At 65.3% G+C, this 27,747-nt stretch overlaps 1 protein-coding gene across 2 annotated transcripts in view; it reads left to right on the top strand.

Annotated features, from left to right (window-relative positions):
• The window catches only part of SCN4A (sodium voltage-gated channel alpha subunit 4), a 174,108-nt gene that overhangs the window by 68,205 nt on the left and 78,156 nt on the right, over positions 1 to 27,747 (top strand). For both annotated transcript variants that reach the window (XM_075911769.1, XM_075911768.1), the window contains exons 3-13: positions 2,482 to 2,600; positions 3,866 to 3,955; positions 4,452 to 4,580; positions 6,475 to 6,566; positions 10,278 to 10,562; positions 20,171 to 20,234; positions 22,009 to 22,150; positions 23,028 to 23,240; positions 24,786 to 24,893; positions 25,751 to 25,859; positions 27,181 to 27,419. In XM_075911769.1, the coding sequence (XP_075767884.1) occupies positions 2,482 to 2,600; positions 3,866 to 3,955; positions 4,452 to 4,580; positions 6,475 to 6,566; positions 10,278 to 10,562; positions 20,171 to 20,234; positions 22,009 to 22,150; positions 23,028 to 23,240; positions 24,786 to 24,893; positions 25,751 to 25,859; positions 27,181 to 27,419 (1,590 nt within the window). The remainder of the gene's footprint in view (positions 1 to 2,481; positions 2,601 to 3,865; positions 3,956 to 4,451; positions 4,581 to 6,474; positions 6,567 to 10,277; positions 10,563 to 20,170; positions 20,235 to 22,008; positions 22,151 to 23,027; positions 23,241 to 24,785; positions 24,894 to 25,750; positions 25,860 to 27,180; positions 27,420 to 27,747) is intronic.

Raw genomic sequence — 27,747 nt, 5'->3', positions numbered from 1 at the left:
GCCAGCTCCCCAGCTTTCCTTTGACTGGCCTTGGCCACATGGGACTTCTGCCCTCCAGCTACCGTCCCACCCCAGGGAGATGGGCCAGGCTGGGCGATGCCTTGCCTCTCGAGTATTGCCAGGCGAGCACTTCCAAAGCTCCTGAGCCAAGACATCTTCTGCCCTTGGTCGTCCCGGGCTCTCAGCTCCTTCCCCACGGCCTGGCACTCGCCTGGTGGCCGCAGCTGTGCCAGAGCATGGTGTTTTTCATTATTACCCCTCCCCCACCTCAGTTCATTCCCAAGGGAGTGTGGGGAGCCCCTGGACTCCTCCTCCCCCATCTCCATGGGTCCCAGATCTTTTATGCAGCCCTCAAGCTCTTTTGCAACACCTGCGTTCCCTCAGCCCCGCGCTCCACGAGCAATAAGCCTGACTCTTCGATTGTTTTCTCTTTCTTGCTACGCTCAGTAAACGTGCCCATTGCCTGCAGCCTGCGGGCTTCTCCTCGAGCTTCACACAGCCAAAACCACTCGCGAGATGCTTCCCCTGACTGCGGCGTGGCCACGCCTCGCTGCCGGCCTCCTTTCCTCGGCAGCACACCCATTGGCCAGGGAGCGACCTTCTTTTCAGGCTAGAAAGCACCTCCCCGGTTGTGGGCACAACTGGAAATGAAGAACGTTGCCACTTTGCTCCTTTTTCGTGGCTGCTGCGTATTCTGGCGTGCAGGGCCCAGCTGTGGCTATTGGTGTCATCCAGACTCCTGCAGAACACTGCAGAAGGCAACAAAACCCACAACCGGAATCTTTCCCCGACCCCCTCCCAAGCCCCACTCCAGGCCCCACTCCAGGTGGGGTGGGTGCTGGGTGTGTCGCACTCCCATTGCTCCAGAGTTTTCTCAGCCATTTTAGCTAGAACACGAGCGCAAAAGCGAGCGCAAGTGGGCGTGGAACGGTCTGAGGGGCCCGGAACGCTCACAGAACCCGCACTTCGGAGAGACCGAGCTGATTTCTATTTAACTCAGCCACGTGTTAGAAGAAATAACCATACAACCTCACGAGCGCTTGTGAGCGCCCCACCAGGACGCCTTGCACCCGTTAGCAACGCACTTTCAGAGCCAACATTTTTACCGCTGTACCCGTTAACTAGCCAACACACGCTGGGTCCAGCAAGTCACTTGGCAGGCCCGGCCGAGGCCTTGAGCTTTCGCCAGCCTGTGGCCTGCCAGCATCACCGAGCCTCCCGCCCAGTGGGACCCTAGCGGCTCTCCCAGTGACAAGCTGCCACCCTTCACCTCCACACAGGGCCCTGTTCCACCAGCAATGCACGGTGAAGACCTGGGGCCTGCTCTGGGTTGGAGCAGCCTCCTAAGGCCATGACGTCTCACTTTGTTGCTCCCGATTTTACCACGGCTGCTGTCATCTTCCATAAACTTCCCGTTTCCACGCCAGAGCTCCGTGAATAGCTCCACTGGAGGAATTTCTGGGCAGGGTTCACTGGCCGCTGCCCAGCCGGAGCTCAGTCCAGTCTGGCCCTCAGATCTACGGCTAGTAGTTTCCACTATTCGACTGGCTTTGCCTGGCCCACGCGGCAGAGCCTACAGCTCAGAAAGGTGCCTGAGGGCGCGGGGAAGCTGGCTGTGATGCTGTCGTCCCGCGTGGGAGGCCCGCAAGGTGCACAGGTGCCACTGGCAGTGGTATCTGATGTGCGTTTTCCTTATCACGGGACGGGGGGGGGGGGGAGGAGAAAGCTGGAAAGAGCCACAGCTGCTGCTCAAGACAGCCTCAGTGCAGCCCCCTTTCTTGTAGGCACTGGAGATGGGGGGTGCCAAGAGCCACTGCCCCCACCCCCTTTGGAGAACTTGAACAAGGTGGGGGTGGGGGGCAGGGCCCCTAACTTTGCCCTGCTGCCACGACGGGACAGTTGGGGCACCTTTGGGAAGGTGGGGTGGTGCAGGTTCACGCCGCTCCCGAACCTCATTTCTCCAGACATCTGCTGCCCTGATCTTTCATTTTTCACAGTGGAAGCAGTTTGACATTTGAGCTCCTGGATACAGGCTAGCTTAGGCTAATATACACCTGGGGGTGTATAAAATGTAGATGGTAACTTCCCACTGATTATCATTAGCACGAGCCAATATTCTCCTGGGAGAAGAGGTCACACACAGAACATTCCAGCTCCAGAGAGCTAAGAAGTTACGAAGATCTGAAAAAAGGAAACTACCCTGGAAACTTGCTTCTTACACAGTCTCCACTAGCATCCACTCTGCTCAGCAGCTGCAGCTAAATCTCGACACCGATCGGTTGGGTATCTGTGAACCCACGTCACGGTTTTATCCTGCTTCTCCTCACCTGCGATGCGGGCACCATCCAGCGAAATGTATTGCAATGGCGGAGCGCACAGCGCCGTTCGCGGAGCCTGACTGTGTTTGGGGTCGCAGCTCGGCTGTGACACGGGGGGCTGCTGTGAGCAGGGGCTAATCCCTCTTCCTTCTCTCTCTTGCAGACATTCATCGTCCTAAACAAAGGAAAAGCAATCTTCCGGTTCACCGCGACCCCGGCCCTCTACGTGCTGGGACCCTTCAACCCCCTCCGGAGAGGTGCCATCAAAGTGCTTATACACTCATATCCTTTCCTAACTCAGGCAGGAGTAAGTCACCGGGCCCAGCTGGCATTCAGCCAGTTCTGAAGGAACTCAGATTTGAAACAGCAGAATTACTGGCAGTGGTATGTCACCTGTCCCGGGACTAGGCCTCTGCCCACGGCTGCAGGGGAGCTAATGTAATGCCAATTTTTCAAAAAGGCTCCAGAGGGGATCCTGGCAATTACAGGGCAGTAAAGCTAACTCCATGCCAGGCAAATTGGTTGAAACTCTAGTAAAGAAGAGAATTGTCAGACACACAATGTGTGAGGAATTCGACGTGGCTTTTGGACAGGGAAATCCTGCCCCACCAATCGACCAGAATTCTTTGAGGGGGCAACACACCTGTGAGCAAAGGGGCCCAGTTGATACAGGGGATTGGTGTTTTCAGAAGGGCTTTGAGACGGGTCCTACCAAAGGCTTTTAAGCAGAGTAAGCAGCCGTGGGCTAACAGGAAAGGGAATGGGGGGACTAGCCAGTGGGGAGTTTGGGGGGGCTGGGCAGTGGGGGTGGGGACTAGCCAGTGGGGAGTTTGGGGGTGCTGGGCAGTGAGGGTGGGGATTAGCCAGTGGGGAGTTTGGGGGGGCAGTGGGGGTGGGGACTAGCCTGTGGGGAGTTTGGGGGCGCTGGGCAGTGGGGGTGGGGACTAGCCAGTGGGGAGTTTGGGGGTGCTGGGCAGTGGGGGTGGGGACTAGCCAGTGGGGAGTTTGGGGGGCAGTGGGGGACTAGCCTGTGGGGAGTTTGGGGGCGCTGGGCAGGGGGGTGAAGGAGGTCTGTGTGTATTGGGGCGCTGAGTGGGTGGTGCCCCCCCACAGCTGTGGAGCTCCGTGCTCTGGGGCCCAGGGCCGACAGCAGGGAGCCTGTGGAGCGAAGGGTCACGTGGCTGGGAAGGTCAGAGGGGACCACTGTGATCCCTGGGTCTGACCTGCAGGCGGGTGCCGAGGGCTCAGGTGGCCAAGGGCCGGGACCCAGCAGCAGGCAGGGCCTGGGCCTGGGGGATGTGGGGGGCAGATCCAGAGGGGGCGAGAGACGCCAGGGAGGCCGGGGCTCGGGGCAGGCTGGGGCGTGACTGGAGGGAAGGGGGAGGGGGGTGGCTGCAGCTTTTCCGCCTTTGCACCGTTCCGAGAGGAGCAGCAAGCGCCAGGTCGGCCCGCGCTCCGGGGGGTGGAAGGGAATTCCCGCCGCGGCGAGGACGCGGGGGTGGGCCTGTGACGCGCCCCCGGGGACGTTTTCCTTGACCTGCTTGTAAGTTATTCAGCATGTTTATCATGATCACCATTCTGGCCAACTGCGTGTTCATGACAATGAGCGACCCTCCCCCGTGGGCCAAGAACGTGGAGTAAGTCCCTCCCCCGCCACAGAGACCCGCCCGGCGGCTTGCGGGGCCGAGGGAAATGGGAGGCGGGGGCCATGCCCAGCCCCAGGCCTGGCGCCCTGCGACGCTTCTGGGCAGCAGGTTTTCGAGGGCTCGGCAGATCCACTTCCGGGCCGGATTGCCGGGATTCAGCACCCGTAGTCAGGGTCGATTTTCCCAAGAGCCTCCCATTTGAGGGCCGAAACCGGGGCCAGAGTTTTCAAAGCCCCCAGCAGCCCCGCAGCGACGCTAGCTGCTCCCCCGGCTCATTAGGAAACTCGGCCCCTGGTGCTGAAAGCAGCATGCGCGCGAGGGCCCGTCCACGTGAACGCTGCCCACTTTGCTGATGCTCGCTGTGCCAGCAGCCACGGTGTCCTGCAAACCTTTCCCCAGGCAGCTCCTACATCTCCTGCAAACACCTACCGCCATTCCCGCAGGTTCTCCCTGCGGCTGCCCGTCCTGCCACTGTCTCTGCTTCCAGGTACACCTTCACCGGGATCTACACCTTCGAGTCCCTGATAAAGATCGCCGCCAGAGGGTTCTGCATTGACCAATTTACATTCCTCCGGGATCCATGGAACTGGCTGGATTTCAGTGTGATCGTGATGGCGTGAGTATCCGCAGATGGGCTGCGGCGCACGCGGAATTGGGCGCAAGCGTCTGGAAAGCAGCCAGAGATGTGACAGCTGGCACAGCCTCCGTGGGGGGAGCCCAGTCCTGCCCGTGGGGCCAGGCACGGAGGGAGACAGGAAGAGCTGTGACCTAGACATGCTGGGGGCCTGGGCCCTACCACGAACACGTGCGAAGTCCTGCGCCGAGCTGAGCGCTGGCCCCCGGAGACGTGATGCTGAACTGGATGGTGTTTCCCAGGGCCCCCGGCCTTGCCAGCTGCGTAGGACCCAGCGGAGTCGCTGCTCCGTGGGGATGGATCTGGGCTGGGTAGTCCAGCCTCCCCTGCTCCCGAGTGGCGCCGGAGCACTTTCGATAGTGGGTGCAGAAAGCCAGCCCCATACTCCGCCTCCCCCACCGAGCTGGGGCCAGGAGCAAGGCCATGTCCCTGAGGGGAGACCGACAGCAGCAGAGGGTCTGGGGCCACATCTGGGGGTGCGCACGACAGCTGGACCCCAGGCACCAGCTGTGAGGCAGCAGCCAGGACCCTGCATAAACCTGGGGGTGCTCAGCACCCTGCACCCCAAGCTCCCAGCCTTGCCAGGTCCCAAAGAAACCGCCCACGTGGCTGCCACATCCTGGGTTTGTCTGCACGGGCCACGCCACTGAACCTTGGGCCTTCGTGGTGGGAGCTTGGCTCTGCCCGAGAATGGGGTGAAACTCGACCTGGTTTTCCCCCTTGTCGGATGGGGGCCCTGCTCTGCTCCCAAATGGCACCCCCTCCCCGGGTGATAGGACCCCACAAGCACTGCCCTGATGGCTGGGGCGGGGCTAGCTGCGGGGGCGGAGCCACGCCAGTCCCAGCAACCCCAGAATGTCCGAGGTCCGGGGTGGGTGCACCAGCGTGAAAAGGGATTTGGTCTCCGGAGGGAGCTGGAGGGAGCCGCCCCAGAGCAGCGTGTAGACCCGAGACATTTCCCAGAACCCTAGGACTGGACGGGCCCTCGGGAGGTCACCAGGCCCCAGCCCTCGCAGGAGGGCTCAGGGCTATCCAGATCCTGCCTAGCAGGTTATTGTCTGACCTGCTCTCACAACCCTCCAGGGAAGGCAGGGGCTCGCTGTGTTGTCTGTACAGCGCCTCGCACCAGCGGGCCATGGGCTAAGATGCTGCTACCAGCGTCAGGCCTCGCTGACCCGTGTAAAACTTTCGGCTGTATCTAGACTACATGGGTCCGTCGACAGAGCCATGTAGATGAGGGTTGTAGGCAAAGGGAAATGAAGCCGCGATTTAAATAATCGCAGCTTCATTTACATTTACATGGCTGCCGCGCTGAGCTGATCAGCTGTTTGTTGGCTCGCGCGCTAGTCTGGACGCTCCCCTGCCGACACCAAAGCCCTTTGTCGGCAGCCCCGTTATTCCTCGTGGGATGAGGTTTACCGGGGCTGCTGACAAAGGGCTTTGATGTCGGCAGGGGAGCGTCCAGACTAGCGCGCTGTCGGCTCAGCGCGGCAGCCATGTAAATGTAAATGAAGCGGCGATTATTTAAATCACGGCTTCATTTGCCTTTGCCCAATAAACAAATCTGCATGGCTCCGTCGACAGAGCCATGTAGTGTAGACGTACCCTTCCAGTGCAGACAGGCCCTCAGGCACATTGCTCCTGGGAGCGTTCCCAGCTTCTCCAGCCAGCACAGCTCCCGACCCTGCCCCCTCGGTCTTTGCCAGTAGCCGTGACGTGCTGGCGAGTCCAGCGGCCTTGCAGCCTTCCCCGCGGCTTGGCAGCTGTGCTCCTTTTGCCTCTGAATGGGACCATGACCCGAAGCCCCATGAAGCCCCCCTCGCTCCAGCCGCCACGGGGAGCAGACGCTGAGCGATCCCTCTCCCCCTCTCCGCAGCTACACCACAGAGTTTGTGGATCTGGGAAACGTCTCGGCCCTGCGCACGTTCCGTGTCCTTCGCGCCCTGAAAACCATCACCGTGATTCCAGGTAAGCCAGGGAGTGTTTGCCTCCAAGCCCGCTCCACTCCCTTCCCCAGGGTCAGCGTGAACTCGACAGCCCAGCCAGATTGCACCGGTGCCGAGTGAGCGCGGGAGACTCGTGTGAGAGTTTCACGCCCCTCGGCCCTTGTGGGCACTGGTGTAAGCACCGCTGGGAGGCGAGCGGAGGAAGTGGCCCCCGGCCTGTGGCGAGGCGAAGGCGTTTCCCTTTGAGCTGGGGCGCCGTGGCATTTGCAGCACTAACGCTCCAGCCCCTGCTCTCGCCGGCACGTCTCTTCTGCCCTTTGAGCCCGACCTTCTGCATGCCCCAGAGGGAGCATTTTGTACTGGGAGACCCGGAGGCAGATGCAGTGAGTCGCTCTGCCTACCCCCCGAGAAAGAGGAGCCGGTTTCAGGCTGCCTGCGCTGGGAGCTAGGGGTGCCCGCAGCTCTTGGCCACGTACTCGCACGCGTGCTCCTTGAGCTACACGTAGTCGTGCGCTGCAGTGGCATCACCAGTGCGAGCCGTGGCGCAGGCCAGCTACCCTGAGTCCTGGCAGGGCCCCGGGGCTCAGCTGTGCCACTGCTCGCTTGTGACTGGGCGGGCGCGGCTACCCCGCTCTGCTCAGCGCTCTGGCGGGACGAGCCGGGACAAGCACGTCTCTCTGGGCTGGGATCTGACCCTTCGGGTCCCACCCGCTTGTGTGTGTGTGTCTGTCTGTCCTACCCCACCCGGCTCGGGGAGGGGCTGGGGCAGGGAGGGCAGGCCAGCTGAAGCCCCTCTCCCCAAGATTCCCACCAGGCCACTGCTGCTTCTCCCTGTCCCGTCACTGCTGGGGAGCAAGGGCAAAGCTCCCCGCCTGGGTCACTCGCTCCTCTGCCCAGCCAGCAGGGAGAGGAGTGCAGGCAAGCCCGGAGCTCTCCTCTCGCTCCCTGACCGGACGGCAAGGGCCCAGCCAGCTGGAATGTGGGGGAGCCTCATCCCCCCCGCCCGGGGGCTCGGGCTGCAGCAATCCTGGACTGGGGGGAGGGGCGAGCCCCAGTCGGCCGGTCACCTGCCTGGCTCCCTGCTGCTTCGCATGGCAGCCTGCAGGAGAGCCCGTCTGGGCGCAGCCCCCCGGCCTGGCTGTCCCTGCCTCTGACTGCTGGCAGCTGGGAGTGGGTGGCAGGGGCAGGGGCGCCCTCTGGGCGCCTGGCACTGGCCGCTGGCCCGGACCCTGGGGGAGCTGGGCTGAGGCTCCTCTCCTGCTCCGGGGACACCCCAGGGACCTGCGGGAGCAAGAGGCGGGATCCAGCCTCTGTGCTGCACTCGGGTCGCTCCATGCGTGATCATGACCCAGCCTTGTGTGGAGCCGCCTTGGCCTTGACTTTGGCTGGTCTCAGCCTGGCCCCCAGCTGCGCGGGCAGAAGCCGGGCACGGAGACGGTGCCGCTTGCTAGCACCAGGAGACGCGCTCTCGACTCCAGCCCTGCCATGTGCTGCAGCACTAGGGGCTGTCTGGGCATCGCGGCCGGCCTGGCCAGCTGGCTCGGGCTCGCGGGGCTCAGGCCACGGCACGGTCCCCCCACCTCGCAGTGTCTTACAGCCCAGGACTCTGGGCACTTGGGTGGCCGCTTGGGAGAGACTCCAGCGCCGCCCAGCGGAGTAGCAGAGCCCACAGCCAGGTTTTGTTTCTATTCGTGGTGCACATTCACACACACCCCAGTGCACATCAAACTACTCCCCACACAGGGAGCACTGGGGGCTGCCAACCTTGTCCAGTGCTCCCTGGCATTCCCCAGCACAGCCCCAGGGCATGGCCTGGCCCGGTGGCAGTAGCCACGTAGAAGATACTGGGGGCTATTTCCTCAGGCCAAGAAGTCGAATGCCCTGGATCCTTGGGGCCTGACGCCAGCCACAGCCGGCTTGGTTCACCCCACGTGGCCAAATACACTGGGGAGCAGGTCCGAGCCTTCGAATGGTTAAAAGCAAAACCAAACAGCCCCCAGCTGCTGGCGCGGGAAGAGGGTCGCTGGGTCGGGCATCTCTCCCTGGCACAGGGCAGGAGTCCCACAGGCCCGGGCCCTCCCTGTGGCTAACAGTGTCGCAAGGCGCCAGGCTGAACGGCAGCCCAGCTGGGCGGGGGACTCTGCGGAGGCGATCGGTGCACTCGGGTCTGCAATGCACTCTCCCTGGGGAGCAGCTACTCTGTAGTGGCGTGTTCTCCGCCAGCTCTGCCCCGTGCAGACGAGTCCTTAGCGGAGCAGGGTTGTAGTCCCAGTCGCTGGGGTGCTAACGGTCCCACGGTGGATATTGGACAGGAAATGGGTCAGAAGCGAAGGCCAGAGCTGAGCCCTTGGGGTGCTGGGGGTCCGGAGATGAATTCGGAGGTTTGATCCTACCACTAGTCTGGCGGTCGTGCGAGGGGAATAAATATCGTCACGTTCTGGGGGCCTGTCGGGTCTGGTCCATAGCCTGCTCCCACGCTGAGCCTGTGCTCCGGAGGGAGCCCGAGCCCCCAGTGCCCGCGGTCGCTCCATCGCCTGCGCTCAGCCACACGCACCCTTCTCCGGGCTGGGCCGAAGGGCTGGGCAGAGCTCAGGGGTCTCCTGGTGGTGACAGACAGAGATACAGATGCTCCGTTGGGGCGCCCCACAATCCTCTGCCCTGGGAGCAAGGTTAGCCAATCCAGCGTTCCCGGTGCAACAGCGCAGGCCCTTCTCCACGCGTTCGCCCAGCGGTGATTCCGTTTGGCAGGGTGCACCCGAGGGAAAGCCGCCCAATAGCAGGGAGCGAGGACCCACTGCCGTCTCTGCGCTGGCGAGATTCCAGGGCCGGCCCAGGGATGTTTCCAAGGGGTCTGTCCATGTCTGGAAAACCTGTTACATGTGCAATCTGCTCCAGCACGTTGGAAGGACCGTTTGTGGCACAGAGTGGTTCAAAGCCCCACGGCAGCAGGAGTAATTAACGCTTCGGGATGCTGGCGGGTGTCTGGCGGGCTCGGGAAACATTGCACCTGGAGAGTTGTGTGAATTTGAGGGATTTCTCAGTTCACCGGCAAGTCCAAAAACTTGGCAAACACCATGTTAGGACTAATGGAAAATGACATTTTTCTAAATCTCAACGAACTGAATAGTCAAAAAATCATTTCTGATAGAACAAAGTGTTTTATGACGACAAAATCTAAATGTTTTGATTTTGACCATTTTAAAATGTTTTAAATTGTTTATTATGTAAACAGAAGGAAATTTGTAATAAAAAATTATTTTGAATCGAAAAATCAAAATGTTCTATTTTCAGAAGCGGCCCTAGACGAGCTGCCGGCAACTGGCACCCTGGGCGAAACGCGCGATCGGTGCCCCCGCCTCCACAGCCCTCAACCGCCGTTTATCTTGGCGCCCTAGGCGACCGCCTAGTTCGCCTGTATTGACGGGCCGCCACTGTCTATTTTTACAATGTTTTCGCTTTGGGGGAGGCAGGTTCATCTGAAACAATTTGCAGAACTCGTTGGTGTTGCCAGACCTGCATTTTGTCCCAGGAAAAAAACTAGTAGAAAAATGTCATCCTGTTCTATTTCCAGCCCCTTGTAACTGCCCTGCACTGTGGGCGGGTGAATTTTTATGGGACGGGGTCTTGCCTTACCCTGAAATTCAGGGAGCGGGCAACTCTTCTGGGCTGCCTGAGAACACTATCGCTGATTAACGATGGACAGCTAAACCGATAACAATGCCTCCCTTCTCAGGGCTGAAGACGATTGTGGGAGCTTTGGTACAGTCTGTGAAGAAGCTCTCGGACGTCATGATTCTCACCGTGTTCTGTCTGAGTGTTTTCGCGCTGATTGGCCTTCAGCTGTTCATGGGGAACCTTCGGCAGAAATGCGTCAGGTGGCCGCCTCCCATAAACGGCACTTTGCCAGAGGACTTCTTCGGAATGGACAACGACACGTTTGCTAACGCGACGCTGGACAGCAACAGCACGGGGCTGAGTAACGGCACTTTCGACTGGGATTCCTACATCCACGACGAAGGTAAGCGCTCGGCCCTTTCCTCGGCTGGAACGTGCCGCCGTACAGAGCCCAATTGACTCGGTGCCCCCATGCAGAGCCAATCAGCATCCAGACATGGCCACCACTCCCACCCTACTCCTCAGCCACTCAACTTCCAGGGTTGTCCCACGTCATGTGACTAAGCCGACGACAAATAAAAACTGGGCCCGAGAGGCTGGGATCCCAAACCGAGAAATGAGCGTGTGACGGGGCGGTCACAGACGACCCCTCGGGAGGGTCTCCTGGGGCGCTGCCGCGGCCATGGCCACTCGGCTTCCCGATCTCTGGGCCTCCTCATCTCCCGGTCTTGCTGGGCCAGCTCCCTGGTCTCCCCCAGCCACGGCCCTGGGCTGAGATCCCCCCCAGACACCGAACCTCTGCAGGCCCAAGGAGAGGGCAGTTTAGGGCCCAGCTTCCTGGGACACCCCTCCCCCAATGGGATCGGACCCCACAGGAATGATTTGAAACGTGATTGTCTTAAGGCCCAGCAGTAGGGCTGGAGTGAGCGAGACCAGGCAGAGCAAAGTGGGTTACAAATCAAGAGAAACCAAACCGCCCGGCTGACCCTGCACTGAACCCTCGGCACAAACTTTTCAGACTCACCCTAAAACCTCTTCTCCAGCTGCCCCTCCAAAGCCGGGCTGGGGTGCTCGGCCCCCTCCCTCCGGCGCAGCCCAGCCCCCCTCCAAAGCCGGGCTGGGGTGCTCGGCCCCCTCCCTCCGGCGCAGCCCAGCCCCCCTCCAAAGCCGGGCTGGGGCGCTCGGCCCCCTCCCTCCAGCACAGCCCAGCCCCCCTCCAAAGCCGGGCTGGGGCGCTCGGCCCCCTCCCTCCGGCGCAGCCCAGCCAGAAGGCCCCGGCCCTGCTTTCCTATGCTCTTTTAAAGAACTGAGGCCCCTCCCCACCAGCCCCTGCTGAGACCTGAGGACAAAAGAGATTGTTTAACAGTTGTTCATCAAGACCTCCAGGGTGGCACCCTCCCCCCCATGTCTCCCCTGCACACACTGAACCCCTCCGAGTGTTCCCAGCTCCATGTGCCTGACACTTACATCAAAGCGAGGTAACCAGAGCCAGCGGGGCATGCCAGGAAGATCGATGGGTTACAGGAAATAACCCGCTTAGAGCACCTTTGAGTTACGTCTATTCCAGTCCATACGTCCATTTCACAAAGCGGGGGGAGGGCGGGAGGGTCCGTCACAGGATGGTTTGTCCAAAGACAGAAAACTGAGAAAATCCAAATGTTCTGATGAAAAGAAAAAGCGTTAAAACGAAAAGGGCAGAAACCCTTTATTGGCCAGGGAGCCGCGCGCACGGCGAGTGCGGGAAGGGGGCCCGAACCCTGCTGGCACATTTACGCCAGGGCAGAACCAGCTGCTGCTCAGCCGGGGTCCCTGAGCCCGTGGCCGAGGCTGGGATCGGCGGGGGTGTTTGCCCTCCTGTTCAGAGCACTCAGCAGATCTCGGGCAGCTCAGGTTACATGCTGACCGGGCTGCTTGATCCCAGCCAGTCAGGGGGAAGGCTCTTTAGCAGGGGCCTTCAGGTCAATATCCACAAACTCCTGAGATCCCTGCAAACAGCAGCCGCACATCCTGGCCAGGCATTCAGGCTGACAGCTGCTCACACCAGGGCAATGCGGGGGGGGGGGGGCGCTTTTCAACACTCTGCTAGTTAAGTGGAGGCCTGGGGGCTGGGTAGGAGTCACCCCTTGGGATGCGCAGAACAGGCTCCAGACGGGTCGCCCCAGACATGGGGCCGTTCCCAGGGCAAAGGTCGGATCTGGTGACGCCCAAGGCAGGGGAACCTTGCTGGGCTGAGCCGTGCCCGCCACGATGGCCTGGCCCCACGGAGCCGGTTCTCTGTGTCAGCAAATGAAATGAAATTCCCCCTGTGACGCGTCTCAGCAGCTGCTGTGGGTCTCACCAGGGCAGGCGGCTCCCCAGCAACATCAAAGAGGAACGAGCTCGATGTATTCCCACTCGCCTGCTCACCCTCTGGGGCTGCTGTCTTAGGGGGGTGGGCTGGTGGGGACGGGCACGGGCAGAGGTCCAGCTCGTGGCTGTCTTAGGGGGATGGGCTGGTGGGGATGGGCACAGGCAGAGGTCCAGCTCGTGGCTGTCTTAGGGGGGTGGGCTGGTGGGGATGGGCACAGGCAGAGGTCCAGCTCGGGGCTGTCTTAGGGGGGTGGGCTGGTGGGGATGGGCACAGGCAGAGGTCCAGCTCGGGGCTGTCTTAGGGGGGTGGGCTGGTGGGGACGGGCACGGGCAGAGGTCCAGCTCGTGGCTGTCTTAGGGGGGTGGGCTGGTGGGGACGGGCACGGGCAGAGGTCCAGCTCGCGGCTGTCTTAGGGGGGTGGGCTGGTGGGGATGGGCACAGGCAGAGGTCCAGCTCGTGGCTGTCTTAGGGGGGTGGGCTGGTGGGGATGGGCACGGGCAGAGGTCCAGCTCGTGGCTGTCTTAGGGGGGTGGGCTGGTGGGGACGGGCACGGGCAGAGGTCCAGCTCGGGGCTGTCTTAGGGGGGTGGGCTGGTGGGGACGGGCACGGGCAGAGGTCCAGCTCGCGGCTGTCTTAGGGGGGTGGGCTGGTGGGGATGGGCACGGGCAGAGGTCCAGCTCGTGGCTGTCTTAGGGGGGTGGGCTGGTGGGGACGGGCACGGGCAGAGGTCCAGCTCGCGGCTGTCTTAGGGGGGTGGGCTGGTGGGGATGGGCACAGGCAGAGGTCCAGCTCGTGGCTGTCTTAGGGGGGTGGGCTGGTGGGGATGGGCACAGGCAGAGGTCCAGCTCGTGGCTGTCTTAGGGGGGTGGGCTGGTGGGGACGGGCACAGGCAGAGGTCCAGCTCGCGGCTGTCTTAGGGGGATGGGCTGGTGGGGATGGGCACAGGCAGAGGTCCAGCTCGGGGCTGTCTTAGGGGGGTGGGCTGGTGGGGACGGGCACGGGCAGAGGTCCAGCTTGCGGCTGTCTTAGGGGGTGGGCTGGTGGGGACGGGCACAGGCAGAGGTCCAGCTTGCGGCTGTCTTAGGGGGGTGGGCTGGTGGGGACGGGCACGGGCAGAGGTCCAGCTCGGGGCTGTCTTAGGGGGATGGGCTGGTGGGGATGGGCACAGGCAGAGGTCCAGCTCATGGCTGTCTTAGGGGGGTGGGCTGGTGGGGACGGGCACAGGCAGAGGTCCAGCTCGCGGCTGTCTTAGGGGGGTGGGCTGGTGGGGACGGGCACGGGCAGAGGTCCAGCTTGCGGCTGTCTTAGGGGGGTGGGCTGGTGGGGACGGGCACGGGCAGAGGTCCAGCTTGCGGCTGTCTTAGGGGGGTGGGCTGGTGGGGACGGGCACGGGCAGAGGTCCAGCTTGCGGCTGTCTTAGGGGGGTGGGCTGGTGGGGATGGGCACGGGCAGAGGTCCAGCTCGCGGCTGTCTTAGGGGGGTGGGCTGGTGGGGACGGGCACGGGCAGAGGTCCAGCTCGCGGCTGTCTTAGGGGGGTGGGCTGGTGGGGACAGGCACGGGCAGAGGTCCAGCTCGCGGCTGTCTTAGGGGGGTGGGCTGGTGGGGATGGGCACAGGCAGAGGTCCAGCTCGCGGCTGTCTTAGGGGGGTGGGCTGGTGGGGACGGGCATGGGCAGTGATCCAGCTCGCGGCTGTCTTAGGGGGGTGGGCTGGTGGGGACGGGCACGGGCAGAGGTCCAGCTCGCGGCTGTCTTAGGGGGGTGGGCTGGTGGGGACGGGCATGGGCAGTGATCCAGCTCGCGGCTGTCTTAGGGGGGTGGGCTGGTGGGGACGGGCACGGGCAGAGGTCCAGCTCGCGGCTGTCTTAGGGGGGTGGGCTGGTGGGGACAGGCACGGGCAGAGGTCCAGCTCATGGCTGTCTTAGGGGGGTGGGCTGGTGGGGACGGGCACAGGCAGAGGTCCAGCTCGCGGCTGTCTTAGGGGGGTGGGCTGGTGGGGACGGGCACGGGCAGAGGTCCAGCTTGCGGCTGTCTTAGGGGGGTGGGCTGGTGGGGATGGGCACGGGCAGAGGTCCAGCTCGCGGCTGTCTTAGGGGGGTGGGCTGGTGGGGATGGGCACGGGCAGAGGTCCAGCTCGCGGCTGTCTTAGGGGGGTGGGCTGGTGGGGATGGGCGCAGGCAGAGGTCCAGCTCGCGGCTGTCTTAGGGGGGTGGGCTGGTGGGGACGGGCATGGGCAGTGATCCAGCTCGCGGCTGTCTTAGGGGGGGTGGGCTGGTGGGGACGGGCACGGGCAGAGGTCCAGCTCGCGGCTGTCTTAGGGGGGTGGGCTGGTGGGGACGGGCATGGGCAGTGATCCAGCTCGCGGCTGTCTTAGGGGGGTGGGCTGGTGGGGACGGGCACGGGCAGAGGTCCAGCTCGGGGCTGTCTTAGGGGGGTGGGCTGGTGGGGACGGGCACGGGCAGAGGTCCAGCTCGCGGCTGTCTTAGGGGGGTGGGCTGGTGGGGACAGGCACGGGCAGAGGTCCAGCTCACAGCTGTCTTAGGGGGGTGGGCTGGTGGGGTCAGGCACGGGCAGAGGTCCAGCTCACAGCTGTCTTAGGGGGATGGGCTGGTGGGGACGGGCACAGGCAGAGGTCCAGCTCGGGGCTGTCTTAGGGGGGTGGGCTGGTGGGGACGGGCACGGGCAGAGGTCCAGCTCGCGGCTGTCTTAGGGGGGTGGGCTGGTGGGGACAGGCACGGGCAGAGGTCCAGCTCACAGCTGTCTTAGGGGGGTGGGCTGGTGGGGTCGGGCACGGGCAGAGGTCCAGCTCGCGGCTGTCTTAGGGGGATGGGCTGGTGGGGACGGGCACGGGCAGAGGTCCAGCTCGCGGCTGTCTTAGGGGGGTGGGCTGGTGGGGACGGGCACGGGCAGAGGTCCAGCTCGCGGCTGTCTTAGGGGGGTGGGCTGGTGGGGACAGGCACGGACAGTGATCCAGCTCGTGGCTGTCTTAGGGGGGTGGGCTGGTGGGGACGGGCACGGGCAGAGGTCCAGCTCGCGGCTGTCTTAGGGGGGTGGGCTGGTGGGGATGGGCACAGGCAGAGGTCCAGCTCGTGGCTGTCTTAGGGGGGTGGGCTGGTGGGGATGGGCACAGGCAGAGGTCCAGCTCGGGGCTGTCTTAGGGGGGTGGGCTGGTGGGGACGGGCACGGGCAGAGGTCCAGCTCGTGGCTGTCTTAGGGGGGTGGGCTGGTGGGGACGGGCACGGGCAGAGGTCCAGCTCGCGGCTGTCTTAGGGGGGTGGGCTGGAGGGGATGGGCACAGGCAGAGGTCCAGCTCGTGGCTGTCTTAGGGGGGTGGGCTGGTGGGGATGGGCACGGGCAGAGGTCCAGCTCGTGGCTGTCTTAGGGGGGTGGGCTGGTGGGGACGGGCACGGGCAGAGGTCCAGCTCGGGGCTGTCTTAGGGGGGTGGGCTGGTGGGGACGGGCACGGGCAGAGGTCCAGCTCGTGGCTGTCTTAGGGGGGTGGGCTGGTGGGGACGGGCACGGGCAGAGGTCCAGCTCGCGGCTGTCTTGGGGGGGTGGGCTGGTGGGGATGGGCACAGGCAGAGGTCCAGCTCGTGGCTGTCTTAGGGGGGTGGGCTGGTGGGGATGGGCACAGGCAGAGGTCCAGCTCGTGGCTGTCTTAGGGGGGTGGGCTGGTGGGGACGGGCACAGGCAGAGGTCCAGCTCGCGGCTGTCTTAGGGGGATGGGCTGGTGGGGATGGGCACAGGCAGAGGTCCAGCTCGGGGCTGTCTTAGGGGGGTGGGCTGGTGGGGACGGGCACGGGCAGAGGTCCAGCTTGCGGCTGTCTTAGGGGGTGGGCTGGTGGGGACGGGCACAGGCAGAGGTCCAGCTTGCGGCTGTCTTAGGGGGGTGGGCTGGTGGGGACGGGCACGGGCAGAGGTCCAGCTCGGGGCTGTCTTAGGGGGATGGGCTGGTGGGGATGGGCACAGGCAGAGGTCCAGCTCATGGCTGTCTTAGGGGGGTGGGCTGGTGGGGACGGGCACAGGCAGAGGTCCAGCTCGCGGCTGTCTTAGGGGGGTGGGCTGGTGGGGACGGGCACGGGCAGAGGTCCAGCTTGCGGCTGTCTTAGGGGGGTGGGCTGGTGGGGACGGGCACGGGCAGAGGTCCAGCTTGCGGCTGTCTTAGGGGGGTGGGCTGGTGGGGATGGGCACGGGCAGAGGTCCAGCTCGCGGCTGTCTTAGGGGGGTGGGCTGGTGGGGACGGGCACGGGCAGAGGTCCAGCTCGCGGCTGTCTTAGGGGGGTGGGCTGGTGGGGACAGGCACGGGCAGAGGTCCAGCTCGCGGCTGTCTTAGGGGGGTGGGCTGGTGGGGATGGGCACAGGCAGAGGTCCAGCTCGCGGCTGTCTTAGGGGGGTGGGCTGGTGGGGACGGGCATGGGCAGTGATCCAGCTCGCGGCTGTCTTAGGGGGGTGGGCTGGTGGGGACGGGCACGGGCAGAGGTCCAGCTCGCGGCTGTCTTAGGGGGGTGGGCTGGTGGGGACGGGCATGGGCAGTGATCCAGCTCGCGGCTGTCTTAGGGGGGTGGGCTGGTGGGGACGGGCACGGGCAGAGGTCCAGCTCGCGGCTGTCTTAGGGGGGTGGGCTGGTGGGGATGGGCACAGGCAGAGGTCCAGCTCGTGGCTGTCTTAGGGGGGTGGGCTGGTGGGGACAGGCACGGGCAGAGGTCCAGCTCGGGGCTGTCTTAGGGGGGTGGGCTGGTGGGGACGGGCACGGGCAGAGGTCCAGCTTGCGGCTGTCTTAGGGGGGTGGGCTGGTGGGGATGGGCACGGGCAGAGGTCCAGCTCGCGGCTGTCTTAGGGGGGTGGGCTGGTGGGGACAGGCACGGGCAGAGGTCCAGCTCGCGGCTGTCTTAGGGGGGTGGGCTGGTGGGGACAGGCACGGGCAGAGGTCCAGCTCGCGGCTGTCTTAGGGGGGTGGGCTGGTGGGGATGGGCACAGGCAGAGGTCCAGCTCGCGGCTGTCTTAGGGGGGTGGGCTGGTGGGGACGGGCATGGGCAGTGATCCAGCTCGCGGCTGTCTTAGGGGGGTGGGCTGGTGGGGACGGGCACGGGCAGAGGTCCAGCTCGCGGCTGTCTTAGGGGGGTGGGCTGGTGGGGACGGGCATGGGCAGTGATCCAGCTCGCGGCTGTCTTAGGGGGGTGGGCTGGTGGGGACGGGCACGGGCAGAGGTCCAGCTCGCGGCTGTCTTAGGGGGGTGGGCTGGTGGGGACAGGCACGGGCAGAGGTCCAGCTCATGGCTGTCTTAGGGGGGTGGGCTGGTGGGGACGGGCACAGGCAGAGGTCCAGCTCGCGGCTGTCTTAGGGGGGTGGGCTGGTGGGGACGGGCACGGGCAGAGGTCCAGCTTGCGGCTGTCTTAGGGGGGTGGGCTGGTGGGGATGGGCACGGGCAGAGGTCCAGCTCGCGGCTGTCTTAGGGGGGTGGGCTGGTGGGGATGGGCACGGGCAGAGGTCCAGCTCGCGGCTGTCTTAGGGGGGTGGGCTGGTGGGGATGGGCGCAGGCAGAGGTCCAGCTCGCGGCTGTCTTAGGGGGGTGGGCTGGTGGGGACGGGCATGGGCAGTGATCCAGCTCGCGGCTGTCTTAGGGGGGGTGGGCTGGTGGGGACGGGCACGGGCAGAGGTCCAGCTCGCGGCTGTCTTAGGGGGGTGGGCTGGTGGGGACGGGCATGGGCAGTGATCCAGCTCGCGGCTGTCTTAGGGGGGTGGGCTGGTGGGGACGGGCACGGGCAGAGGTCCAGCTCGGGGCTGTCTTAGGGGGGTGGGCTGGTGGGGACGGGCACGGGCAGAGGTCCAGCTCGCGGCTGTCTTAGGGGGGTGGGCTGGTGGGGACAGGCACGGGCAGAGGTCCAGCTCACAGCTGTCTTAGGGGGGTGGGCTGGTGGGGTCAGGCACGGGCAGAGGTCCAGCTCACAGCTGTCTTAGGGGGATGGGCTGGTGGGGACGGGCACAGGCAGAGGTCCAGCTCGGGGCTGTCTTAGGGGGGTGGGCTGGTGGGGACGGGCACGGGCAGAGGTCCAGCTCGCGGCTGTCTTAGGGGGGTGGGCTGGTGGGGACAGGCACGGGCAGAGGTCCAGCTCACAGCTGTCTTAGGGGGGTGGGCTGGTGGGGTCGGGCACGGGCAGAGGTCCAGCTCGCGGCTGTCTTAGGGGGATGGGCTGGTGGGGACGGGCACGGGCAGAGGTCCAGCTCGCGGCTGTCTTAGGGGGGTGGGCTGGTGGGGACGGGCACGGGCAGAGGTCCAGCTCGCGGCTGTCTTAGGGGGGTGGGCTGGTGGGGACAGGCACGGGCAGTGATCCAGCTCGTGGCTGTCTTAGGGGGATGGGCTGGTGGGGATGGGCACGGGCAGAGGTCCAGCTCGCGGCTGTCTTAGGGGGATGGGCTGGTGGGGACGGGCACGGGCAGAGGTCCAGCTCGCGGCTGTCTTAGGGGGGTGGGCTGGTGGGGACAGGCACGGGCAGAGGTCCAGCTCGCGGCTGTCTTAGGGGGGTGGGCTGGTGGGGTCGGGCATGGGCAGTGGTCCAGCTCGCGGTTGTCTTAGGGGGGTGGGCTGGTGGGGATGGGCGCAGGCAGAGGTCCAGCTCGCGGCTGTCTTAGGGGGGTGGGCTGGTGGGGACGGGCACGGGCAGAGGTCCAGCTCGCGGCTGTCTTAGGGGGATGGGCTGGTGGGGACAGGCACGGGCAGAGGTCCAGCTCGCGGCTGTCTTATGGGGGTGGGCTGGTGGGGACGGGCACGGGCAGAGGTCCAGCTCGCGGCTGTCTTAGGGGGGTGGGCTGGTGGGGATGGGCACGGGCAGAGGTCTAGCTCGCAGCTGTCTTAGGGGGGTGGGCTGGTGGGGACAGAAGCAGCCAGGAAAGGGCCCTGGCCGTGGGCTCCGTGTGGGGCTGGCTGGAGAACTCGGGTTATTTTCCAGTTTCCCAGCAGGACTCATGCAAACCTGCAGAGCCCCAGCATTGGCCTTTCTCCCGTCTCTCCCGTGGGGTTGGTGACCAGTCACAGCAGGAGCGCCCTTCGCCCAGGGATCCGCGCTGGCTGTCTCTAGAGCCCTCTCCCCCTGGGTTTGGGAGTCAGCCAGTCGGGCACACGAAGACTGTGCGACGAAGGTCACCCGTGCAAATTAGCACCTTATGAATAGCAAACACAGGAAGCAATAGCTGTGGGGCATGCCTTGTGCGCGATCCAGCGGCTGGGACACATCCAGTGAGCCATTTGGTGAAGAACTGCAAATCTACTAGACATTGGAGAGAGTTTGTCTGTCTGGCCATCCGCCTGTCTGTCTATTTGAGTGCGTGTCTATTTGTCCAACAGCTCCTCCGAAACGGTAGGAGCTAGGACCCCCGAATTCGGCAGACAGCTTCCTTCTCCGAACTTAAAGCAAGGGCAGGGGTTGGTTGTGCCAGGACAATGGGATGTTCCCAGAATGGGACTGTCTCTCATAAAACTACACAGAAAAGACCCCTCCTCCCCGGCCCCACAGAGCAAAGATTCCCATGACACATGGACACTTCCATATTCCAAAAAGCAAACCTGGATTGAGCTCAGGACCTGAGCAAGGTCTAGTGAGAAACACACGTGTGCAAAGCAACACCTGCCATGCTCACGTCTCGCTTTCTTCCTGACTTGCAAAGGGAACTTCTACTTTCTGGAGGGCGCGCTGGATGCTCTGCTCTGCGGGAACAGCAGCGACGCCGGGTGAGTGAGCTCTGTTCGGACTGGCGCAGGCAGACCTGGGGAGGGAAAGAAAGAGGCCAGCGAGGCTTAGTATGCGGCGAGCACGCAGCCGGAGCAGCCAACCGAGGTGACCGGTGCGAGTTTGGAGAATAGGGTTGTGGGCACAAACGCCCATTGCCCGTCTGGACACCAGTTTCCCTCCAATTTTTCCCACCCCTGAACAGAATGAATTTTGTTCCATGTACCAGCGTGGAGGGGACGTGCGACACGGAGGTGACATGACACCTCACCTTCATACTGGTGCACATAACAAACTTCATGTGCTGGGGGGGCTAGGGTTTTGTAGTGTGGGAGGGGGCTCAGGCCTGAGGCAGAGGGTTGGGGAGTGAGGGCTTTGGCTGGGGGTGCAGGTTCCGGGGGGGATGAAGGGCTTAGGGCTGGCGCAGAAGGTTGGGGTGCAGGGGTGGCGCTGAGTGTGGGGTGAAGCTGGGTGCTAAGGGGTCGTTGTAAGGAGAAAGGATTCCCCCAGTTCTTTCTCCTTGCAGAAGCACTGCGGGGCCCAAAGCCAGCAGTAATATCCCCTCTCCTCCCTGCCCCTCCGGCGCTGACGCCCCCTCCCCTCCCTGCCCCTCCGGCGCTGACGCCCCCTCCCCTCCCTGCCCCTCCGGCGCTAACGCCCCCTCTCCTCCCTGCCCCTCCGGCGCTGACGCCCCCTCCCCTCCCTGCCCCTCCGGCGCTGACGCCCCCTCCCCTCCCTGCCCCTCCGGCGCTAACGCCCCCTCTCCTCCCTGCCCCTCCGGCGCTGACGCCCCCTCCCCTCCCTGCCCCTCCGGCGCTGACGCCCCCTCCCCTCCCTGCCCCTCCGGCGCTAACGCCCCCTCTCCTCCCTGCTTCTCCAGGGGCTGACGCCCCCTCTCCTCCCTGCCCCTCCGTCGCTAACGCCCCCTCCCCTCCCTGCTTCTCCGGCGCTGAAGCCCCCTCCCCTCCCTGCCCCTCCAGCGCTGACGCCCCCTCCCCTCCCTGCTTCTCCGGCGCTGAAGCCCCCTCCCCTCCCTGCCCCTCCGGCGCTGACGCCCCCTCCCCTCCCTGCCCCTCCGGAGCTGACGCCCCCTCCCCTCCCTGCCCCTCCGGCGCTGACGCCCCCTCTCCTCCCTGCTCCTCCGGCGCTGACGCCCCCTCCCCTCCCTGCCCCTCCAGCGCTGACGCCCCCTCCCCTCCCTGCTCCTCTGGCGCTGACGCCCCCTCCCCTCCCTGCCCCTCCGGCGCTGACGCCCCCTCTCCTCCCTGCCCCTCCGGAGCTGACGCCCCCTCTCCTCCCTGCCCCTCCGGCGCTGACGCCCCCTCCCCTCCCTGCCCCTCCGGAGCTGACGCCCCCTCTCCTCCCTGCTCCTCCGGCGCTGACGCCCCCTCCCCTCCCTGCTCCTCCGGCGCTGACGCCCCCTCCCCTCCCTGCCCCTCCGGCGCTGACGCCCCCTCCCCTCCCTGCTCCTCCGGCGCTGACGCCCCCTCCCCTCCCTGCCCCTCCGGCGCTGACGCCCCCTCCCCTCCCTGCCCCTCCGGCACTGACGCCCCCTCCTCTCCCTGCCCCTCCGGCGCTGACGCCCCCTCCCCTCCCTGCCCCTCCGGCGCTGACGCCCCCTCCTCTCCCTGCCCCTCCGGCGCTGACGCCCCCTCTCCTCCCTGCCCCTCCGGCACTAATGCCCCCTCCTCTCCCTGCCCCTCCGGCGCTAATGCCCCCTCCTCTCCCTGCCCCTCCGGCGCTAATGCCCCCTCCTCCTCCCTTCTCCTCCGGCAGGAGGTGCCCTGAAGGATACACGTGCATGAAAGCAGGGAGGAATCCGAACTATGGCTACACCAGCTATGACACGTTCAGCTGGGCCTTCCTTTCTCTCTTCCGCCTCATGACTCAGGACTACTGGGAGAATCTCTTCCAGCTGGTGAGCCCCTCTCTCCTGTGGGCCCGGCTCCCCCGGCAGAGGCAACGGCTTGTGCGCCACGGGGCCGCGTGCTTGTGCGCCACAGGGCCACGTGCGGAGAGGGACGAGTCGGCCTGTGCTGTGCGGCGCTACGGCCTCCGGTCACTGGGCATTGCAACCGGGGCTTGGGGCCCCACGTCCAAACCCACCTGGGCTGGGCTGAGCGCCCTGGCCTTGCAAAGCGGCGCATTGTCCATGGGGCGGGGCCTGATGGAACCAACACAAGGGGCAGGCGGGTGAGAGCGCCGCGGGGCCCCCCCTTTGACACAGCCCATGCACGGGGCCTTGGGAAGCGCGGAGCCCGGGGCAGCCGCCCCGCTTGCCCTGCCCTAAATCCACCCTTGACAAGGGGCATAGGCAGAGTCTGCTCACGGCCTGCACCCGACACTGGGTGCCGGCCCCGCAGCCTTCGCCCTGGGTTGCGCAGAGGCTTGTACTGGAGGAGGTGGGAATAGCGGGTCCCATTTCCCCCTGCGGCACAGTCACACAGGTGCACTCGCACTGCACCGAGTCTCCCTGGGCAGGGCGTGTTCGGGGGAGCCTGCTGTGACAGGGGAATCTGCTGCCCAGATCGGGGGTCACCGCTCGGACTCTCAGGAGCATGAGCATCTGGGCTGTTCCTTCGCGCCCATCCCGACAGCCCCGCTGGGAAGCGCCATGCACCCGCCCCGGCTGCACTGCTGGGGAGCACCGTGTAACTCACCGCCCGCGGACACCAGAGCGGGTCGGCCACTGTCAGCCAGGCCTCTGGGTTAGGTGAGAACGTCTCCAGGCCGGGGCCCCAAGGCAGCCTGGCTGGTGGCCTGAGCCGGGCGCGACATGTCTCTTGCTTCCTCAGACCCTGCGCGCCGCGGGGAAAACCTACATGATCTTCTTTGTGGTGGTGATCTTCCTGGGCTCCTTCTACCTCATCAACCTCATCCTGGCCGTGGTGGCCATGGCCTACGCCGAGCAGAACGACGCCACCATGCTGGAGGAGCAGCAGAAAGAGCAGGAGTTTCAGCAGCTCCTGGAGCAGCTGAAGAAGCACCAGGAGGAGCAAGAGAAAGTGGTCAGTGCGCGGGGCCCGTGGCGGCCCTGGGGGCTCAGGCCAGGCAGGGCAGGACTGGAACTAGGGCTGAGGTGCATGCTGCAGCTCGGGCTGCCGAGCGTAAGGGGTCGGGTGGGAAGGGGGGAGGCAGAAAAGCCCAATGGGCAGAGGCATGAACTCCGCCTGGGCAGTGGCAGGCAGGGGTGAGATCGGGGAGCTAACAGCCCAGCCAGTGAGACGAGAGCCACGCTGCAGGGCCCGTGGCACCACTCAGAGGCCAGGGTTGCAAACGTGGCCCCAAAGAAGCCAGGCAGCTGGGCGCGGGCATCCCCCGAGCCAGCAGGTGTCCTGAAGGGGGCGAATTGGGGATGTCCAGTCCCACCGCTCCATTGGACCCATCTCCGCCTTCAGCTGCCTCGGGCCCTGCCCCTATTGTGAGCAGCAGCGGGGAGGGGCCTTCACAGCTGGGGCGCCGAGCGCGGGCCGCACTGCGGCTGCAAGTGGGCTGTGGGGCCGGGCCAGAGCCATGGGGTGCAGGCGGGGCGTCCCGGCAGCCCGGTCCCACGGGGCATTGCAGCAGGCGTACGCTGGAGTGGCCCTCAGCCGCTCTAGCTCACGCTGAGGGAACGGCCCCGGAGCTGGGGCAGGGGGTGGCGTAAGGCCATGTTTGCCTTCCTGCTGCCCCGGGGCCCCCACGGCCTGGAGCGCCGCCTCATTTCTAGTTCCCACCTGCCCAGCCGGTCTCCCTCCCTCCCCTTCCTCATCTTCCCTGCTCCTCGGCGCCCCGTCTCTTCACCCCTCCCCTCTGACGGCCGAAGGGCTTGCGGGCCCGGCCGGACGCTGGGAGCGGATGGCGAATGCTCAGCAGTGGGGGGCGTAGGGCTGGGCCCGCACGGAGGAGCAGCGGGCTTTGGTAGCACCTCCAGGCCTGGCCTGAGGAGAGGGCCCCGGTGCATCAGGCACCGCTCAGAACCCATGGAGAGACCGGGCCAGACCCAGGCCTGAGAGCCGCCGCGGAACAGCCCCGGGGGCAAGCCAGAGACACGGCCTCTGGGCCAGGGCGGGGCTGGGGGCGCTTGGCACTAGTGATGTGAATCACAGTGCGCCTCTCCGTTCCAAGCCCTCCGTGACATTCGTGAACGAGCCCCTCCCCCGTGAGGTTAGGTATTGCCCCCTCCGCCTGCAGACGGGGGAACTGTGACACGGGGCTAGGGGCAACGGGTGCAGCAGGGTGGCAGCCAGCCGTGCTGGGCTCTCGGGCGTGGTTTCCCTTGCAGCCTGGAACGAGCATCCCAAAGCAGCATTTCCGGGGGTGGAATTCAGAAAAAAATCCTTTGGGGTCGATTGACTCAAACTGGGAAAGCTCAGACTCTGGCTGGGGCGTTAAACGGCTTTTAACGGCGGCGTAAGCGGCCGGGGTTCCTACGAGGTTTTGAAATGAAAGAGGAAGCTTGCTGCTCGAAGCGGCGTCCCCGGGGGTGCCGGTGCAAGTCGACGCACGGGAGGGGGGCTCACACCCTGCGCACCGTGGGGCTCCCCTGGCACAAGTCTCTGGTTTCATTGCAGTTACAAGACCGTAAGTTGAGCAGCAGCGCAGCGGAGAAGACGGGGGGCCCTGTGGCTAACAGCCACGGCAAATCCACAGGCTGCAACGGGAACGTGGAGTCCGAGGAAGTACGTGCTGGTTCCCTCCCGCTCTCTGGGCTGCCTGCACACGGGGACAGGGCTGGGCTCTGACTGCAGAGCCCAGCAGAGGGAGCAAAGGGGAGAGGCCGGACTGGGGTGTCCTGGGGGCTGGGGTTGCTCCAGCTTGGTTCTGATGGGCTCTCCATGCACTGTCCTGTGCCCAGGTCCCTGCGCTAGGCCTCCAGCTGCATCTCCCAGGGCACAGGAGAGGCCTGGACACCCCAGTCCTGCCGTGCGTGCAGGGGACCGGGCTAGGGGAGCTCCCCAGGTCTCCTCCAGTCCCGCGACTCCACGAGAGGCTGCCAGGCCTCTGAACTTGCCCTGTGAATTCTGCCCGTGTCGGCTGCGGTTCCTGCCGCACAGTGAGCCCGCTCTGCGCGGGGCGTGCATGGCCGCAGCGGGAGGGCAGGTTCCCGGCTCTGGCGGGCAGGCGCGTGCCGGCTCTGCTCATGCTGGGGAGCTGGCCAGGGACACGTGGATGTTCTCCAGTGGCTACGCCATGCCCAGGCCGCCCCGGCTCCAGGGCCGGTTTGAGTGCACTAGCCTGCGCAAAGCAAGCGCCACGCTGGGAATTACAGCCCGTGGCAGTGCAAACGCCCGCCCTGGAAGCCAGCATCCCAACTGCATGGACGGGGGGGGCTTGGATCCCCCCTTTCGCACGGCCCAGCCTGGGAGCAGCGTCCCCCTAAGCCGCGCGGCAGCCCAGCTGGGCAGGGATTCTCAGTCCGCTCCCTGCAGGGAGCCCGGAGCCTGGCAGGGGCGGGGCTGGTGAACCCCTGGGCAGCTGAGAGGGAACGCTGCCTGGGAGCCCAGCTCTGGTGTGTGACCCGCTCTCCTTTTTGTAGCCAAGCCCCCGCGATGGGCAAGACCAGCCTGATCCCGATGGCCTGGCGGGGCCTGGTCTCCAGCAGCGCGCGGAGAGCGCCGTCAGCATCATCTCCAACGCCATGGAAGGTAGAGGGGCCGTGCCGCCCGCCGGGCCGCAGAGGGCTCTGTAGGGCTGGGTGGCCGACCCAGAGCGGAAGCAGCAGGGTTTCAGGGCACAGGGACAGGGCTTGGCCGGGAGCTGGCGGGTGCAGGCCCCACTCTCGCACGCAGCCCAGCGGGTCGCCCTGCTCGGAAGAGTAGCCAGCACCGTCTTCCAGCGAGGGAGGGCACCCCCGCGCCTCCGGGGCCGTGCCAGGACCCCCCTCTGCGGGCTAGAAACTTGCCTGATTTCCAGCCTGCACGTACTGTTCCGCCCTTCCGTTCGTGGGGCAGTGGTCTCCTGCCCCTGCCCCATCCCAGGCTCGCTGTCCATACGATTCAGTCCCCCAGCTCCGGTCTAGCCACACTGTGCTGGTCCCCTCTTCCTCACCCTCTGTGTGCTGCTTGCCTAGACTGTCAGGTTGGGCAGTGCGGGTCCAGTCCCCCGTACTGCCGGGCCCCCGAGGTGACTGTCCGTGTCAGCAGCCTCTTCCAGGCCCTGCTGAGCACCTGGGAGCGCTCGTTGCCGGCTTTGGGCAGAGGCGTGTACTGGGGGCTGCCCGGGGCTCGGCAGGCGGTGGGCTCAGGGCAGGCTTCCAAAGGGACGGCGGAACAAGTAGAGCGAGATTGCGAACCGGCGCGATGGCACGTCCGGGCTCTGAGCTCCTGGCTGCCCGGCCGGGCCCCCGGGACGATTCTCGTAACCCGGCTGCCGGGCACGGGCTTGTAGTCTGGACCAGCCGGTGCTGCCCTTCCGTCTCCCTAGCAGGGAGAGCAGGAGCGAGTCTGTAACTGCCCAGATCAAAGCACCCTGTATTCAGCCCCTCCCCCCTGCCCCGCTGGGAACCCACATCCCAAAGCAGTTCGCTGGTCAGCTCGGGCGTTCCAGCTGGCCCCACTGTTCGGGGGAGGGAGCAGTGAGGGCGGGGTCGACTCGTGGACTATGATAAGCATTTGCTTATCGGAGAGTCGACTAGTCAACTCGTCCTTAACATCCGTAGCCTGGAGAGGAGCAGGCAGGCTCTGCTGTGGCTTTGCATCCAGCCTCCTGCTTGCGGTGCCGTGTCCCGCCGGCGCCTGCTGCGCCCCCGACCCCTACCACATCCGCAGCCCCAAGCGGTCCCTTGCACAAGCATAGTGACAAGCGTGGCACGCACCCACCGCGCTCCGACCCCGCGCCCACGGGCCCCACGCCTTAACCTGGCTGCCAATGCCTGGCGGGATCCCGGGTCCTCGGCCGAGCTCCCATCCGGTGGCTTGGCCGGTGCCACGCGCAGCGAGTGTTGCAGGGTCTGTCTCTTGTTTTCAGAGCTGGAGGAGGCTCACCAGAAGTGCCCGCCCTGGTGGTATAAATTCGCCCACACCTTCCTGGTCTGGGACTGCTGCCCCCTCTGGCTGAAGCTGAAGGCCTTGGTGCGGCTGATCGTCATGGACCCGTTTGTCGACCTGGGCATCACAATCTGCATCGTGCTCAACACGCTCTTCATGGCCATGGAGCACTACCCCATGACCGAGGAGTTTGAGAACGTGCTGACGGTGGGGAACCTGGTAGGAATTTGCCCGGCGTCGAGTCTTCCTGGATCGCCCTTCGGCGCAGCTAGCGCGGCGGGTGGGGGAGGGCCCTGCCGGGAGGGTGCTGAGCACAGCCGGCGCGCAGTGGGATTGCTCCACCACCGCCCCCTTGTTCCTGGCACCTGCTCAGCCTGATGGCGCGTGGGCTGGGGGAACCCTGAGGCGGATGGGTCCCTGCCCTGCCAGCGTGGGCAATTCCAAGAGAAGACCCCAGGGGCCCAGGCGAGACCCCGGTGCACCAGGCTTGGCCCCGAGGACTGGTCAGGCCGGCCTGGGCTCTGCCCGGGCCCCGGCTCGTTACCCG

Source organism: Pelodiscus sinensis, chromosome 29 (genome assembly GCF_049634645.1).
Source record: "Pelodiscus sinensis isolate JC-2024 chromosome 29, ASM4963464v1, whole genome shotgun sequence".
Lineage (NCBI taxonomy): Eukaryota > Metazoa > Chordata > Testudines > Trionychidae > Pelodiscus > Pelodiscus sinensis.
This window is presented reverse-complemented; position numbering and strand designations above follow the sequence as displayed.